At 35.2% G+C, this 13,770-nt stretch overlaps 1 protein-coding gene across 2 annotated transcripts in view; it reads left to right on the top strand.

Annotated features, from left to right (window-relative positions):
- st6gal2b (ST6 beta-galactosamide alpha-2,6-sialyltranferase 2b) overlaps positions 1-13,770 on the top strand; it is a 78,715-nt gene that overhangs the window by 13,827 nt on the left and 51,118 nt on the right. For both annotated transcript variants that reach the window (XM_056459699.1, XM_056459698.1), the window contains exon 2: positions 7,574-8,338. In XM_056459699.1, the coding sequence (XP_056315674.1) occupies positions 7,597-8,338 (742 nt within the window). In that variant the 5' untranslated portion in view covers positions 7,574-7,596. The remainder of the gene's footprint in view (positions 1-7,573; positions 8,339-13,770) is intronic.

Here is a 13,770-nt window from a genome sequence, read left to right as displayed (position 1 = left end):
GCATCAACAAAGTATTGAGCAAAGGCTGTGAATACTTATGTACATGTGATTTTTCAAGTTTTTTTATTTTTAATAAATTTGCAGCAATTTCAAAAAATCTATTTTTTACATTGTCACATTAAAAAAATGTGGGAAAAGTGAAGCGCTATGAATCCTTTAAAAATGCACTGTACAGTGAAGCTGTATATCTGTTAAATTATTAATGATAAAACACTTAATAAACAAATTTTTCTTATGTCTAATGGATTTTTGTATATAATAATTTTTACAAACCATCTAAAATAATTATAATAAATAATCCTAGTTAAAATCAGGCAAATCTTTAAATGTGTTTTCACTATTTAGTGACATTTAATTTGAAACAAATACAAAAAAAAAATGGAGGGTGATTTAATTGTGGCAGAGATGTGCCACTTTTGCTTACAGCTGATTGGTGGAATCTCGGTTTGTGATCTTAAATCTAGAACATAACCTGCCCTGAAGCAGATTAGCACTTTAGAGTAAGTTACCATGGTAACAATAAATGATTAATACTATGCTACCTTCATGGTAAACCCAGGACTGGTGCAAACTAAACTGTAACTTATCAAGCTAATTCAGCCTCATGGTGCAGTCCATAATTAGGTAGCCCAGAGAGTGTATCCAGTTGCGCTCTGAAAAACCTCCAGAGATGAATTGCTTTAAATGTAAACGCGCTCAAAAAGAAAAACGATATCCTGATGATGCTTGGATGTATCACTGCTATAAAGATGACCAGATAACTTTCTTCTGTGCGCTTCTATAACTCTACTGAGAATAGAGAGCGCGGGCAGAAGCAATTTGCCCATATAAGAGCAATTTTCAGCACATCAAATTGATTTCTTCATTGTGTGAAGCAGATTTCACTGAGAAATGAAAGGGATGTGATTTGACAGAAAATCCTTGTAAAGTGAGAGAAGGAGAAAAAAAATCAATCCACATTGTACTTTGACAAAACCCCACAAGGGATTTAAATTTGCAGACATTAAGGCTCTTGAGGAGCGATAGGAAATGGGTTTGTTGTTCTATCCTCACTCATGAGTGATCCTGTAGGCTTTGCATTCTCACTATTTAGACATCAGCACCAAGGCAGCCAGGAAAAAATCTCTTCAAAGCAGAACTGAAGAACAAGATGCAAAATACTGCAGACTGTTCAAATACAGGTTGAAGCTGCTGGACTGAATGCTAACAGAGGAAGAATGGAAAGAGCAGACATTTGTCTATCAGTTTTTTTTTTACAATGTAAAACTTTTCAACCTGATGTTTGTTTAATCTTATTATGTTCCCATTTAACTTGTTTTTTTATGTTATTTACCTCCAAGGTGACTCTTTTGATAATTTTTTGGTCATACGTTCATTCTTTTTTCTTTGGCTTAGTCCCTTTATTCATTAGGGGTCACCACAGCAGAATCACCAACTTAACCTCCAACTTATCCAGCATATGTTTTACACAGCGGACACCCTTCCTGGTGCAACTCAGTACTGGGAAACATCCATGCACACTCCAATCACTCACAAACACTACAGCCAATTTAGTTTATTCAATTCACCACTTGTGTCTTTGGACTGTGGGGGAAACCGGAGCACCCGGAGGAAACCCACACGAACACTGAGAGAACATGCAGACTCCACACAGACTCCACACTTTTGACCCAGCCGGGGGTTGAACCAGCAACCTTCTTGCTTTGAGGCGACAGTGCTAACCACCGTGTCACTCAGTCAGTTTGAATGTTACTTTTTATTTTTAATAATTATTTTTCTTTTAATATTTCCTTATTTTTAGCTGTCAAAATATTATTGGACATAGCTTTTAGTACCCTTTGAATTCAGTAATTCACTTTTCAGCTGTTGGAGACATAATGGATCAATTGAGTTACATGCCAGCATGCACATTTTCTGTTCAAAAGAATCTAAATATAAACGTCTTGGTTAAAACAAGGCTAAATTTGGGTTGTTAGTGAAAATCTAATAGAGATATAACAATAGTCCAAAAATAGACTAGTCAGCAGACTGGAATGAATGACTAAACATGTGATGTCTGTTTGTTGACTAGTCTAGTTTTGGAGTATTGTTTGACATCTCAGTTTAAATGACAGCCCAGATTTAGAAGATGTCTATGTTTAGACGTCTATTAGACATTTTTTAAAGTTGCTTGGTGGGAGCATTCCTTCTAAGCCTACTTTACCATCTCAATAAATTCCTAAATATTTTCATTCTAAGTGAATCTAATTTTCAGAGTTATTTTTCTGTGTTTTCAGAGATCACTGAAAACACACTTATTTTCTTTAGCTTTTAATCATGTGTTGCGAGTGTATGTATTTTGGTTCTTTGTATGTTTGCATGTATTAGGTTTTTATGTACAGCACTTTGGAACACACTTTGGTTGAAAGTGCTCTAGAAATAAATTGAGTTGAGTTGAGAAGCGTGTGATATGATTAATTGTGGCTGGTCCCTCATCCGTAATCAGTAATAATGCAAACAGATTGATCCAAGCCTACAAAAAATAGATCAATTTCAGCCTACTGCTTAATCTTCCTTTTGGAAGAATCTTCCCCTTCCACCTCATCTCCATCTTTTCCTCCTTTACTAGGGGGAGCTCTTGAGACTTACCTGATTTCAGACTTCCTTATATGCTTATTGACCAGGCGGGAGCCTGGTTATCTGCCAGGACAGCATGCTAAACTTGCTAATAGTGTCAAGCAATATCTAAATGTGAAATTTTCAATGGTTAATAACATTAACAACTGATGCTAGATGCTGATATTTCCAACACAGCCTCATTCTGAAAACGTAGCCCTATATACGTTTCTGGAGATTGCGAATTATGTGGCCAGAGCAACACTATGGGGTTGTATGAAGCTTTCCTGCTGTTACCAGTTTTTCCCGCCATGTACGTCGGCAGACTTGAGATGCAGAGAGGAGTTGACTAGAACAATGGGGTTTGAGTCTGGTGAAGAGCGGTTCCAGAAAGTAGGAAAGACAAAAACAGGATCCAAAAAATAAAATAAACAAGTAAATAACAGGCTGAGAATGAGGCAAAATCTGAAAAATCAGACGACAGCTTTTCTTTTCCTGGATTGCTTTTAAAAATTGTTGTTTGGGTTTAGGGGAAGTGGGTGAGTCAAGTGGTCAATCAATACAATTGGTTGGGTTTAAGGAAGGAGGAGGGTGGGTCAGTTGGTCGGTCAGTCAGTCAGTCAGTCGACAGCAGCCTCCGGTGTAGGGCTGTGCAATTTAAGCTAAATATCTATATTGCGATTTCAATTTGATTTGCGATTTAACTTTGTAGTCAAGCTTTAGCTCAATATTCTGTATCATAGCTTCTTACTGCTAAAACGCAGTGAGTGTTAGTTAAAAAAAGGAACTGAAAAGATTTTTACTTTTTTTAAAGGGCACCTATGGTGAAAAATCTACTTTTCAAGCTGTTTGGACAGACATGTGTGTAAGTATAGTGTGTAGAGCGTCATATTGGGGTGATATAAACACACCCAGTCCTTTTTTTTCAATTTAACTACATAAAAAACGGTAGACCAATTGGAGCGGTTTTCAGACTGACCGCAACTTGATGTAGTAGTGCAGTCCCCCCGCCCACCAATATTGATTGACAGGCGCATCACCATATCCTAAGTTTGTTGTTTCATGTCCGCCATTTTCAGCATGTGAGTTTAAGCGATGTCACTAAAGGAACACCCTTGCTCTTTTTTTAGATGCAAGGCTCATTGAGCTCAACACAAGATCAACATTCACCACATGATTGCTCTAATCAGAATTATTGTTTGTAACTTAGTTTGTTTGTAGGTAGGTTTGCAAACGTGTACTTTTCATTGCGTCTACCTTAAACTTCAGCCGTTTGCATATCTCGCGGTCACAGAAGCTCCCTGTGATCATATCTAGGTGCAGCTGGAAAAGCAAGCGCGTTGCCTCACGTGAGTGTCTCTCCATTGGAAATAAAATAACAAACTTGCCTGCAGGTCGCACGCTCGGCCATGCATTTTAGAATTCTAAACATAGGTTTCTACCAGGGTACTCACACCAGCGCTTCAAGTCGGCGGCTGTCCGCAGCGCTCAGCCACGATTCAGGACACTTCATATTTCTGCTGCGCCACAGAGTGCCATCTGAATAGTTTCATTTTAAATAACATGCGAATGTGCGTGTCTGATGTGCAGTGTTGCGGCTCTAAGCGGGTCATTTGGTGCCTGAGTCAAAGTTAATTCAGTGTGCGTGGTTATTAGTCTCGGTGTACAAGCTCGGAACTTTAAACTAGCACACAGTTGGCTCTAAAACTATACAAAGACACAAATTTTGTACTCTGCTTGGTCTGTGTCCGAGTTGTACCTGTACGGCTGAATGCTGGTCCTCTCACTCATGTTGCTTGTCTCTGTCTTCCTATCTACTGCCAAACACAGAGCGGGGGAGCTCTTGGCTCCACCCCTTGTTATGTTGGGCGGGAATTTGAAACAAATTTTCATGTGAAGCAACACACCCCCGAAACAGCGAGCTGTGTACATGCCCCCAAAATAACACTTTTGAACACATTATATATATATATATATATATATATATATATATATATATATATATATATATATATATATATATATATATATATATATATATATATATATATATATATATATATAACTGTCCTATGAAAATAAAATGACAAATTATATTTTTATAGTACATTACATTACAGTCAGTCACTACAGACGAACATACCTGCATCACAAGCTGTGAATGAACGCAAAATACACATGAAGTTATCAAAATTTTTATATTCCGAGATATTCCCATATTACTGATGTCCTAGTTTTCTTTGATATTAATTAATCTATTAATGCTTCTGAAGCGGCAGACAACAGCAGGCGTGAATGGCAGCTGCAAGAGAAATTTGAGATCTCAAAAAGCATACATGGTTTCCTCTGGGGGATTCGCGAAAACAAAAACTACAAAAAACTAACCTCCTGGGATGTATTGGGTGCTAAATTAAAGATCATAACCAAACGCATTTTAACTGAACCAAACCCACTAAGTAACTGAAAAGAAAACAAAAAAGGCTTTAGCATGACGCACGCCATAGCTAAATGGTCTTACTAACAAAACACACATAGGGTGACGCATGCATTATCTGGTGTGTCAACAGTAATGAATTAGCATGGATGCAATATGTGTAGTTGAAGTCAGAATTATTGGCCCTCCAGAATGATTAGCCTTGCTCTATATTGTTTCCCCAATTTCCCCTTTCAGCTGTATGTCATGATATTTTTTTCTTCCACTTTCTTCTAAGGTGGTTGGTGAAGCGTAGCTTAGTTAGGACACAACTCAAAAGTTGTGATTATCTTTTTAAAGTTGGAATGAAATCAAAATGTACTCTTCTTCGTTCATTCATTCATTCATTTTCCTTAGGCTTAGTCCCTTATTCATCAGGGGTCGCCACAGCGGAATGAACCACCAAATATTCCAGCATATGTTTTACACAGCGGATGGCCTTCCAGCTTCAACCCAGTACTGGAAAAGACTCATATACTGTCACATTCAAACATGCACTCATGGCCAATTTAATGAATTCAATTCACCTAAAGCGCACAGTCTTTGGACTGTGGGGAAAACCCACGCGAACACTGGGAGAATATGCAAACTCCACAAGGGAATACCAACTGGCCGAGCCAGGACTCGAACCAGTGACCTTCTTGTTGTTAGGCGGCAGTGCTAACCACTGAGCCACCGTGCCGCCTGCACTCTTCTTATTTTATATGTATATAGTGCTTGGTATAAATGATGCACTTAATTATTTTTTACCAAATATCATAACCTTCCCTCGTCTCTCGAAACAACTTTTATTTACTTCTGGTCACATGGAATGCCTTTTGGGTGGGGCTATCAGTGCGTGTCTCATTCTGTCATGCTTTTGTCCATTCGTCAGTCTTTCTTCATTTTGCATATTTTTGTTCTCTAATTCTCAACTAATTCTACTTTTAGTATTTGTAGAAAGCTAGGTTAAGGTTAGGGTTTGTAGAAGCTGACATGTACTTACAAAGTTTCTTATAGTCAGGAGAATGTTTTACGGAGGAACCGTATCAGCAGATATTGAGCATAAAACTGTAAGAATTAGCATGTAGTTAAATCATGAGAATTAGCATGTAGTTGCAAAGAAACTTATTTTCAATTAAATATATTTTAAAAATAAAATATATTTCAATAAAAACCCTGTATTTTACTATATTATCTAGCTCTTCTGAGGAAAACACTAACATGTGGTAAAAACACGAGTTTAGCTGTCGAAGATACTCCACAAATATTGCATTTCATCTGAAGCCTAAACATTCAGTCAAACTCCAAATCATGGCCAATGGTTGTTTATCCTTGTTTTGTTTGTGTTTGTGTCTCTGAAGTTTGGCTAATCTTCACATTATGATTTGGTACAAAAGCAGCATCCAGGAAGCAGAGATAGGCTGATGTTCGCCAGTTTGCCTTCAAATACGTGAGAAAATTATTGAAATGTTTAAAAACAATGTTCCTCAAAGAAATATAGGAAGACATTTCAATATTTCACCTTCAACAGTGCATAACATAATTGAAAGATTCAAGGAAATTTGAGGAATTTCAGTGCATAAAGGACAAGGGTGCAAGCCTAAGCTGAACAACCATGATCTCTGATTCCTCAGGCGCACTGCATCAAGAATCACCATTCATCTATAAGAGATATCACCAAATGGGGTCACCAAATTGTGTAAATCCACCAGAGGCTGCTGTGTACGTTTTTTTGAGATCTTAAATTTCTCTCACGAGTGCCATTCACGCCTGCTGGTCTTGTGTAAATCCACAAGAGGCCGATGTGTACATTTTTTGAGATTTTAAAATTTCTCTCGCGAGTGCTGTTCGTGGTTGCTATTCTTGTGTAAATCCACCAAAGGCCGCTGTAGACTGAATGACTGACCGATTGACCGACCCACCCTCCCCTTTCCTAAACCCGAGTTTTAAAAAGCAATCCACAAAAGCCCTCGCCTGATTTTCAGATTCTCACCCTGTTATTTAATTGTTTATTTTATTTTTTGGCTTCTGTTTTTGTCATACCTGCTTTCTGGAACCGTTCTTTGATGGACTTGAACCCAGTTATCATGGTCAACCACCCTGTAGTTCATTTTACTTCTGGCTTCTGGCTGCATATTTCGCAATCTCCAGAAATGTATATAGGCTAAATTTTCAGAATGAACCTATGTTGATATATGTGTAACAACAGCGAAATCATAACATCAGATTTGAAAGAACGACTAGTGGTGTTACAAGTGTGATCAGTTTAAAGTTTTGTACTAAATGTAAATGTACACTTTACTTATGAAAATAGAACCAAACCCATTAAACAAAAACTGTAAAAGGGTTTTAAAAAGTCTTAAATATAATCTTAGAAACCTGCAATACCGTTATAACTGGGTTATGAAATTGTATTTTAACAGAACTATCCTTAATTACTGCATTTAGGTTAACAATTCCACTTTTTTTTTTTTACAGTTTGTGCACCCTTATTTAAGTGTCACCACTTTCTGCCTCCCATAGGGTGAAAGCGGTGGAACTGAGTTATGGTGGTGCAGGATTCCCGATTTCTGCGCCTGCAACATGCCATGAAGCAGTCGGCTCAAGTTCTGCTGCTGGCCCTGCTGATTTGGATGCTGCTCGCACTCCTCGTCTTCACCTACTTCGCTGATTTTCAAGTAAACCAGAACCCTAAGACCATTTCCTCCTTCAAATCTGAATCTCCGCGCTCAACCTACTTTCAGCATAGTGGCAGGGCTATCAAGGCATCCAGTAATGCCCGCTGGGGTGTGTTTGCAGAAAGAAGAGGTCCTTATCAGCGCAGACAAGCGTTTTTACCTCCTCACCCTAAAGAATATTTTTATTTTAGAAATTTTGTTGATCGTCGTCGGCTTGGCTTAAAGAAGTCCATGATAAACCCTCCTGAAGGGAAAGGTAGAGATGACTATTTTTCCAACCCCTGGTCGGTGGTTCGGGGTTTGTGGAAGGGGCATGTGTCTTCCAGGATGCTAAGCGTAAAGCTGCAGCGAGCCATGAAGGACCATGTTCACACTAATAAGCACAGAGTTCTCTATAAGGGTCAACGTAAACTGAACAAAAGTAAGCAGGAGATGTTGTGTCAGATGAAAGAGCAAGCCCAGATCAGGACTCTGAATGGCACTGAGCAGCCTTTTGCCGATCTAGGTTTTAAACAGCTGGTTCCTCCTCCACTGCAGCAGAAGTACAGGACGTGTGCTGTGGTGGCGTCAGCAGGGGCAATACTTAACTCATCACTTGGTCATGAAATTGGTGAGTTAGTTTTTTTTCCCTCAAAGAAAGCTTTAATGCTCACCAAGCTGCACTTCTTATGTCTTATCAAAAATACTCTTGACTGTCTGAAATCAGCAGCAATTATTCTATCTATCATTGTAACATGATTCATCAGAAATCAGTCTGATATGCTAATTCAAGAAGATTTTATTGATATATGTGTTGGAAACTTTAGATACACTACACTGTTAATAATTTCCTGTAGAATCTACAGTAACTTAATTGCAGCAGTTTGCTAGTAACTTACTGTAAATCAGTTAGAGCAAAAATACTTTATTTACAGCATCATTTATCTTGCTATGCATTATGTATTTGCAGTATTGCATATTTTTGCTGTAAAATGTACACTAACTTTCACAATGCAACTTTAAAATACAGTAACATACTGCATAACTGTCCTACAGTAAAATACAGTTCATATTAGAGGTTAATACTGTAATATTTTTTTTTTTATTTTAACAGTGTGCCTAGTTTGTTACACCCTGAGTCATCATAACCAAATGTTGGGTAAAATAAGGACAAACCCAAGATTGGATTAATTAAATTAGATTTAAATTACACTTTTTAAACCAAAGGTTTGGTTTGGTTTGGTTTGGTTTCAAAAAATCTCATTTTAGATCAATGCTATTCATTGTTGTTTACCAGGCATTATTTTCATCAAGGAAAAAAAAAATGCTGTGTTGTTGTAACCAAATGTTGGCTCAAATATGGCAGAACCCAACCTTTGGGCTAAATGTCATTTAAATTTAATTGAAATTATTTTCCCAACATTGGGTTTTGTCCATATTTGCATCAAACCAGATATGTATACAGTGCTCAGCATAATTGAGAAAGCCCTATTTTGAAAATAATTATTTTTATCCATTTCTTAGTGAATATGCAATGTATTTTAGTGCATTTAAGCAAAACAGATTTATTGAACAGATATATGTTAATTCAAATAATATTTTAGTCGCCAAACATATTTAGAAATTGAAAGATAATACAATTAAATTCAAGCAAAATATTGCAAAAAAAAAAATAAAAAAAAATTACAACCTACAAAATTTCAACAAAATGCTTCATTTTTTGCCTCTTTTGATGTGTCCTCATTTTTTAATTTGTATATAATATTTTTCTATAACATACATTTGGGTGTACTAGTTTTTGGACCATTATCGTAAGTTATGTTGTTAAATAAGCTCTGAGCACTATATATATATATATATATATATATATATATATATATATATATATATATATATATATATATATATATATATATATATATATATATGCATATATACAGGAGATGTGCTGCAGGCCAAGTGCCTTAGTGTCTCACCAGTGATGCATATACAGCCATATCACACTGTTCAATCACTGTGCAATCTGATCTAAACTTTGATCACAGTTTATGGCAAAGATATTGTACATTAACCATTGGCACACTAAATGTGTTGCTGTGCTTATCAAAACAAGACAGTTAGAAGTTAGAAATCAGAAAACTGATGGAATTTTTTGGCTTTTGTGCATTTCAGTCATAACAATTAAATGGTAGCAGGCATGATTAAATAAATATGTTTACTTCGAAATAATTAAAACATCAAGGTGATTTTGGAGCAAAACTGACAAAAATGCAACAAAAATATAATTACAATAAAATGTTTTGGATACTTGTCTGATTGTGGAAAGGTAGGCTTGCTGCTCAAGGTCTGAAATCATTTGCTCCACAAGGCTCATTGTTAGCCTCGGCTTGCAGTCATCCAACAGTGAAAAAGTGGCTAATGAACTGGGGTTAACTGGTTCAAGTGTGGAAAAGCCCTTGTGTTATGTAACATTTTCAGGTCCTGGAAAGACTCTGTGTTCAGTGTATGCTGTAGCTTACAGTGCTCAGCATATATAAGTACACCCCTCACAAATCTATATTTCACATTTTTATTGGAAGCTATATAATATTATATTAGTTAGAGCGTATAATAGTGTATAATAACTGCTGAAATATGAACAAATTCTTCCGAAGTCCTTCAGAAAAACACGCTCTACAAATTAAATTCATTCCCACATGGCAAATAAATAAAAATAAAATAAAGTCCATTCATTTTCTTTTCGGCTTAGTCCCTTTAATAATCTGGGGTTGCCACAGTGGAATGAACTGCCAACTTATCCAGCATATGTTTTACGCAGCGGATGCCCTTCCAGCCACAACCCAACACTAGGAAACACCCATACACTCTCACATTCACACACATACACAACGGACAATTTAACCTACCCAATTCACCTACTGTATACCGCATGTCTTTGGACTGTGGGGGAAACCGGAGCACCCGGAGGAAACACACACAAACACAGGGAGAACATGCAAACTCCACACAGAAATGCCAACTGGTCTAGCTGAGGCTCGAACCAGTTACCTTCTTGCTGTGAGGCAATCAAGCTACCCACTGCACCATAAAATAAAATAACAAAATAAAATCAATTAATACATACATAAAATTAAATATGAATGAATGAATAAATAAATAAATAAATCAAAAATTGGATTCAAATAGTAAATTCCAATAGTGTCATTTCAGTGGGCACATTTACAGCTGTGATAATATAATATAAACTACTGTATATGGAGCTTTATTGCTAAAGGTTTTTGTTTTCATGGTCATTCAAAATCTTACCTTGAAAACTCTTTGAGCAATGCTGTTAGTTACAGTTTGTGTAAAAGTTTTTCTCAATTTTTGATTACTAGCCAAACATCTACTTTCGCTCTTGTTTTGATACATACTTTTTCCTTTTTACTACTCTTTCTCTCTCTCCCTCTTTAATATTCACTCCCTCATTCAATTTCCTCCACTCGATTCATCATCCCTCTATTTTCCCTCCTTGTTAGTCCTTGATTTGGTCTGCTTTTGAATAGAAACATTGATGCACAAGGCCTAATTGTTGAATGTGCTGGACCATGAATACAGCAGCTGACAGCCAATGACAGATAAGCATTAGTGAGCAGTGTTCTCTGTCCTACAGAAGCCCTTGAATAGCATTGCTCATTGTCAGAAAAAAACAAAAAAACAAAAACCCAACAAAAAACGAATTCTCATGCTGTTGGAAAGTCTGCAGTCTGTTTACATTCTTTAATCTATATGTGGAAGTTTATAGGATTTGTCATTTATCAGGTTTGGAAAAGGAACAGTATTTAGTCAACTCTAAATAGTTATGCAACAAAAATACCTGCTTTGGGTTGATTTTGGTTTGATTTTTACTCGTATTTCCAATGAACTGAGAGTGAGAATGGAGTCTGGATGAAATGTTGACTGTTGGAGGATGTTTTGACTTTTACTGCCTTCTAGTGGTGGTTGTGTGTCTTGCACAAGCAATTTATGAAAGAAGATGGTCATAATGCCCAAGTCTGTTAGACGTTAATGTTGTATACATTATTACAACTCTAGAGGGAGCCATTTGTTATGATTTTAACTTGGTCAAAGCGCTTGCGCAGTCGTATTCAAGCTATAGTTCAAGAAAGTCAAGCGATTTTTTTTTATTATTCCAAGAAATGAAATAATATGTATATTATATGTATAATATAACTTAGAATACAGTAAAAGAAAACAGTTCTTTTACACAATATTCACATTAGATATACTGGATTAACAGCAAAAACAAACAAACAAAAAATACATTAAAAAAAAAAAAAAAAAAAAAAAAAAAATATATATATATATATATATATATATATATATATATATATATATATATATATATATATATATATATATAATGCAATAAAAAAGAAAAGAAAAAAAAAAGATAAAAATTCAAGTAGCATGAAAGATCTCATTATATTTGCTAAAAAAAAACACATTTCTTATTATCAATTAATCTAAGTAATTTAATTAAATGTGCTAGTTCACATAAGAAGTCTATAAAAAATGGATTTTTATTAATGGAACCTTTGTTTGTAAAAGTAAAATTTCCCAGCAGGTTTAAGAAAATTCACAGTTGCTTCTAACGACTTGTTTTGGTTTTCTAAATAACAAGTAACATCCTTAAGGTGCAAAGTACCACTCATATTAATCTTGGAAAAGCAATATGAAACTAAGTCATTCCGAAACAATGATGATGATACATTGCATGAATAAAACAAGTGACAAATGTTTTCACACTCGTTCTTACAAAAGATGCAGATATCAGTAATCTCACGTTATTTGAATAAGAGTGCATTACATGGGTAAATATTGTAAATAAAGTGCACCTCTTTTATTTTATTAGGAATACAATATTTATTTGGTAATAACCATCCTTTCAGATAGTTAAGCGATAGTTCATGCAAAACTGAAAATGATGACATCATTTATTCACCCTTCACTTGTCCAAACCGGTTTCAGTTTTTTCCTCTTCTGTTGAACACAAAAGAGCAGACCATTGAACACACTATTAGTTTTCCTAAAATATCTTCTTTTGTGTAGCCTACAGAAGAAAGAAACTCATAAAGGTTTGGAAGCACTTGAGGGTACGTAAATAGTAAGTGAATTGTCAATTTTGGGTCAATTATCGCTTTAAAGTATTTTTTTAAAATAACTAAATCATTTTAAAGCAACTGGGAATTTTTTTTTATATATATATATAAAATGTTATATTAAGAATATTGTAATAGCCCAATGATCGTGATTTCATGCCATATGTTCAATTGCATAAATATTTGTCTTCTGTAACAGTTTTGTTTGTAGGTGTTATATACAATAAAAATATAATAATAATAATAATAATAATAATAATAATAATAATAATAATAATAATAATAATACAAAACAAACGATCAGACAGTTGATAGTTAATTTTATTGATGTTTATAAGGAAATGATATAAATTAGTAAATTAGACAGGAAGTGCACAGACCATGTAGTCTTCTTCTTATTATTATTTATTTATTTATTTATTTATTTATTTATTTATTTATTTATTTATTTATTTATTTATTTATTTATTATGTATAGCTTCTTAAAGCAATTTATTTTTTTCCAGAATATTACCTTTCATCAAGTGTGTTCTGTAGCTGGTTGTGAATGTCAATTATTTCCAAAGTTTTAAATATTAAAGTGTATGACAGATGATGGTACTTTTCAGAAATGTAAGAGCAACATTTCATGAAAATGATTGTGTGATTATTTTGTATGTTTCATAATCATTTCATCATCTTGGAATTATAGGGTCATTAGAATTATGGAATTATCTGACACCTGGCATTTTGTCAAAATTGAGTTATAATAGGGTAAATAGAGTTAACCCAATCTTACTAGGATACATCCCTGCATGCACAGGACATCAACATGATCGAGAGGACATTGGATTTTGTTTGGAGATGAAAATCGGGTTGACAGCAGAACCCAACGTCAGGTCGACATCAATGTCAACGTGCAACCTAAAATCAACTAAATATC

This window comes from Danio aesculapii, chromosome 6 (assembly GCF_903798145.1).
Source record: "Danio aesculapii chromosome 6, fDanAes4.1, whole genome shotgun sequence".
Taxonomy (NCBI): domain Eukaryota; kingdom Metazoa; phylum Chordata; class Actinopteri; order Cypriniformes; family Danionidae; genus Danio; species Danio aesculapii.
This window is presented reverse-complemented; position numbering and strand designations above follow the sequence as displayed.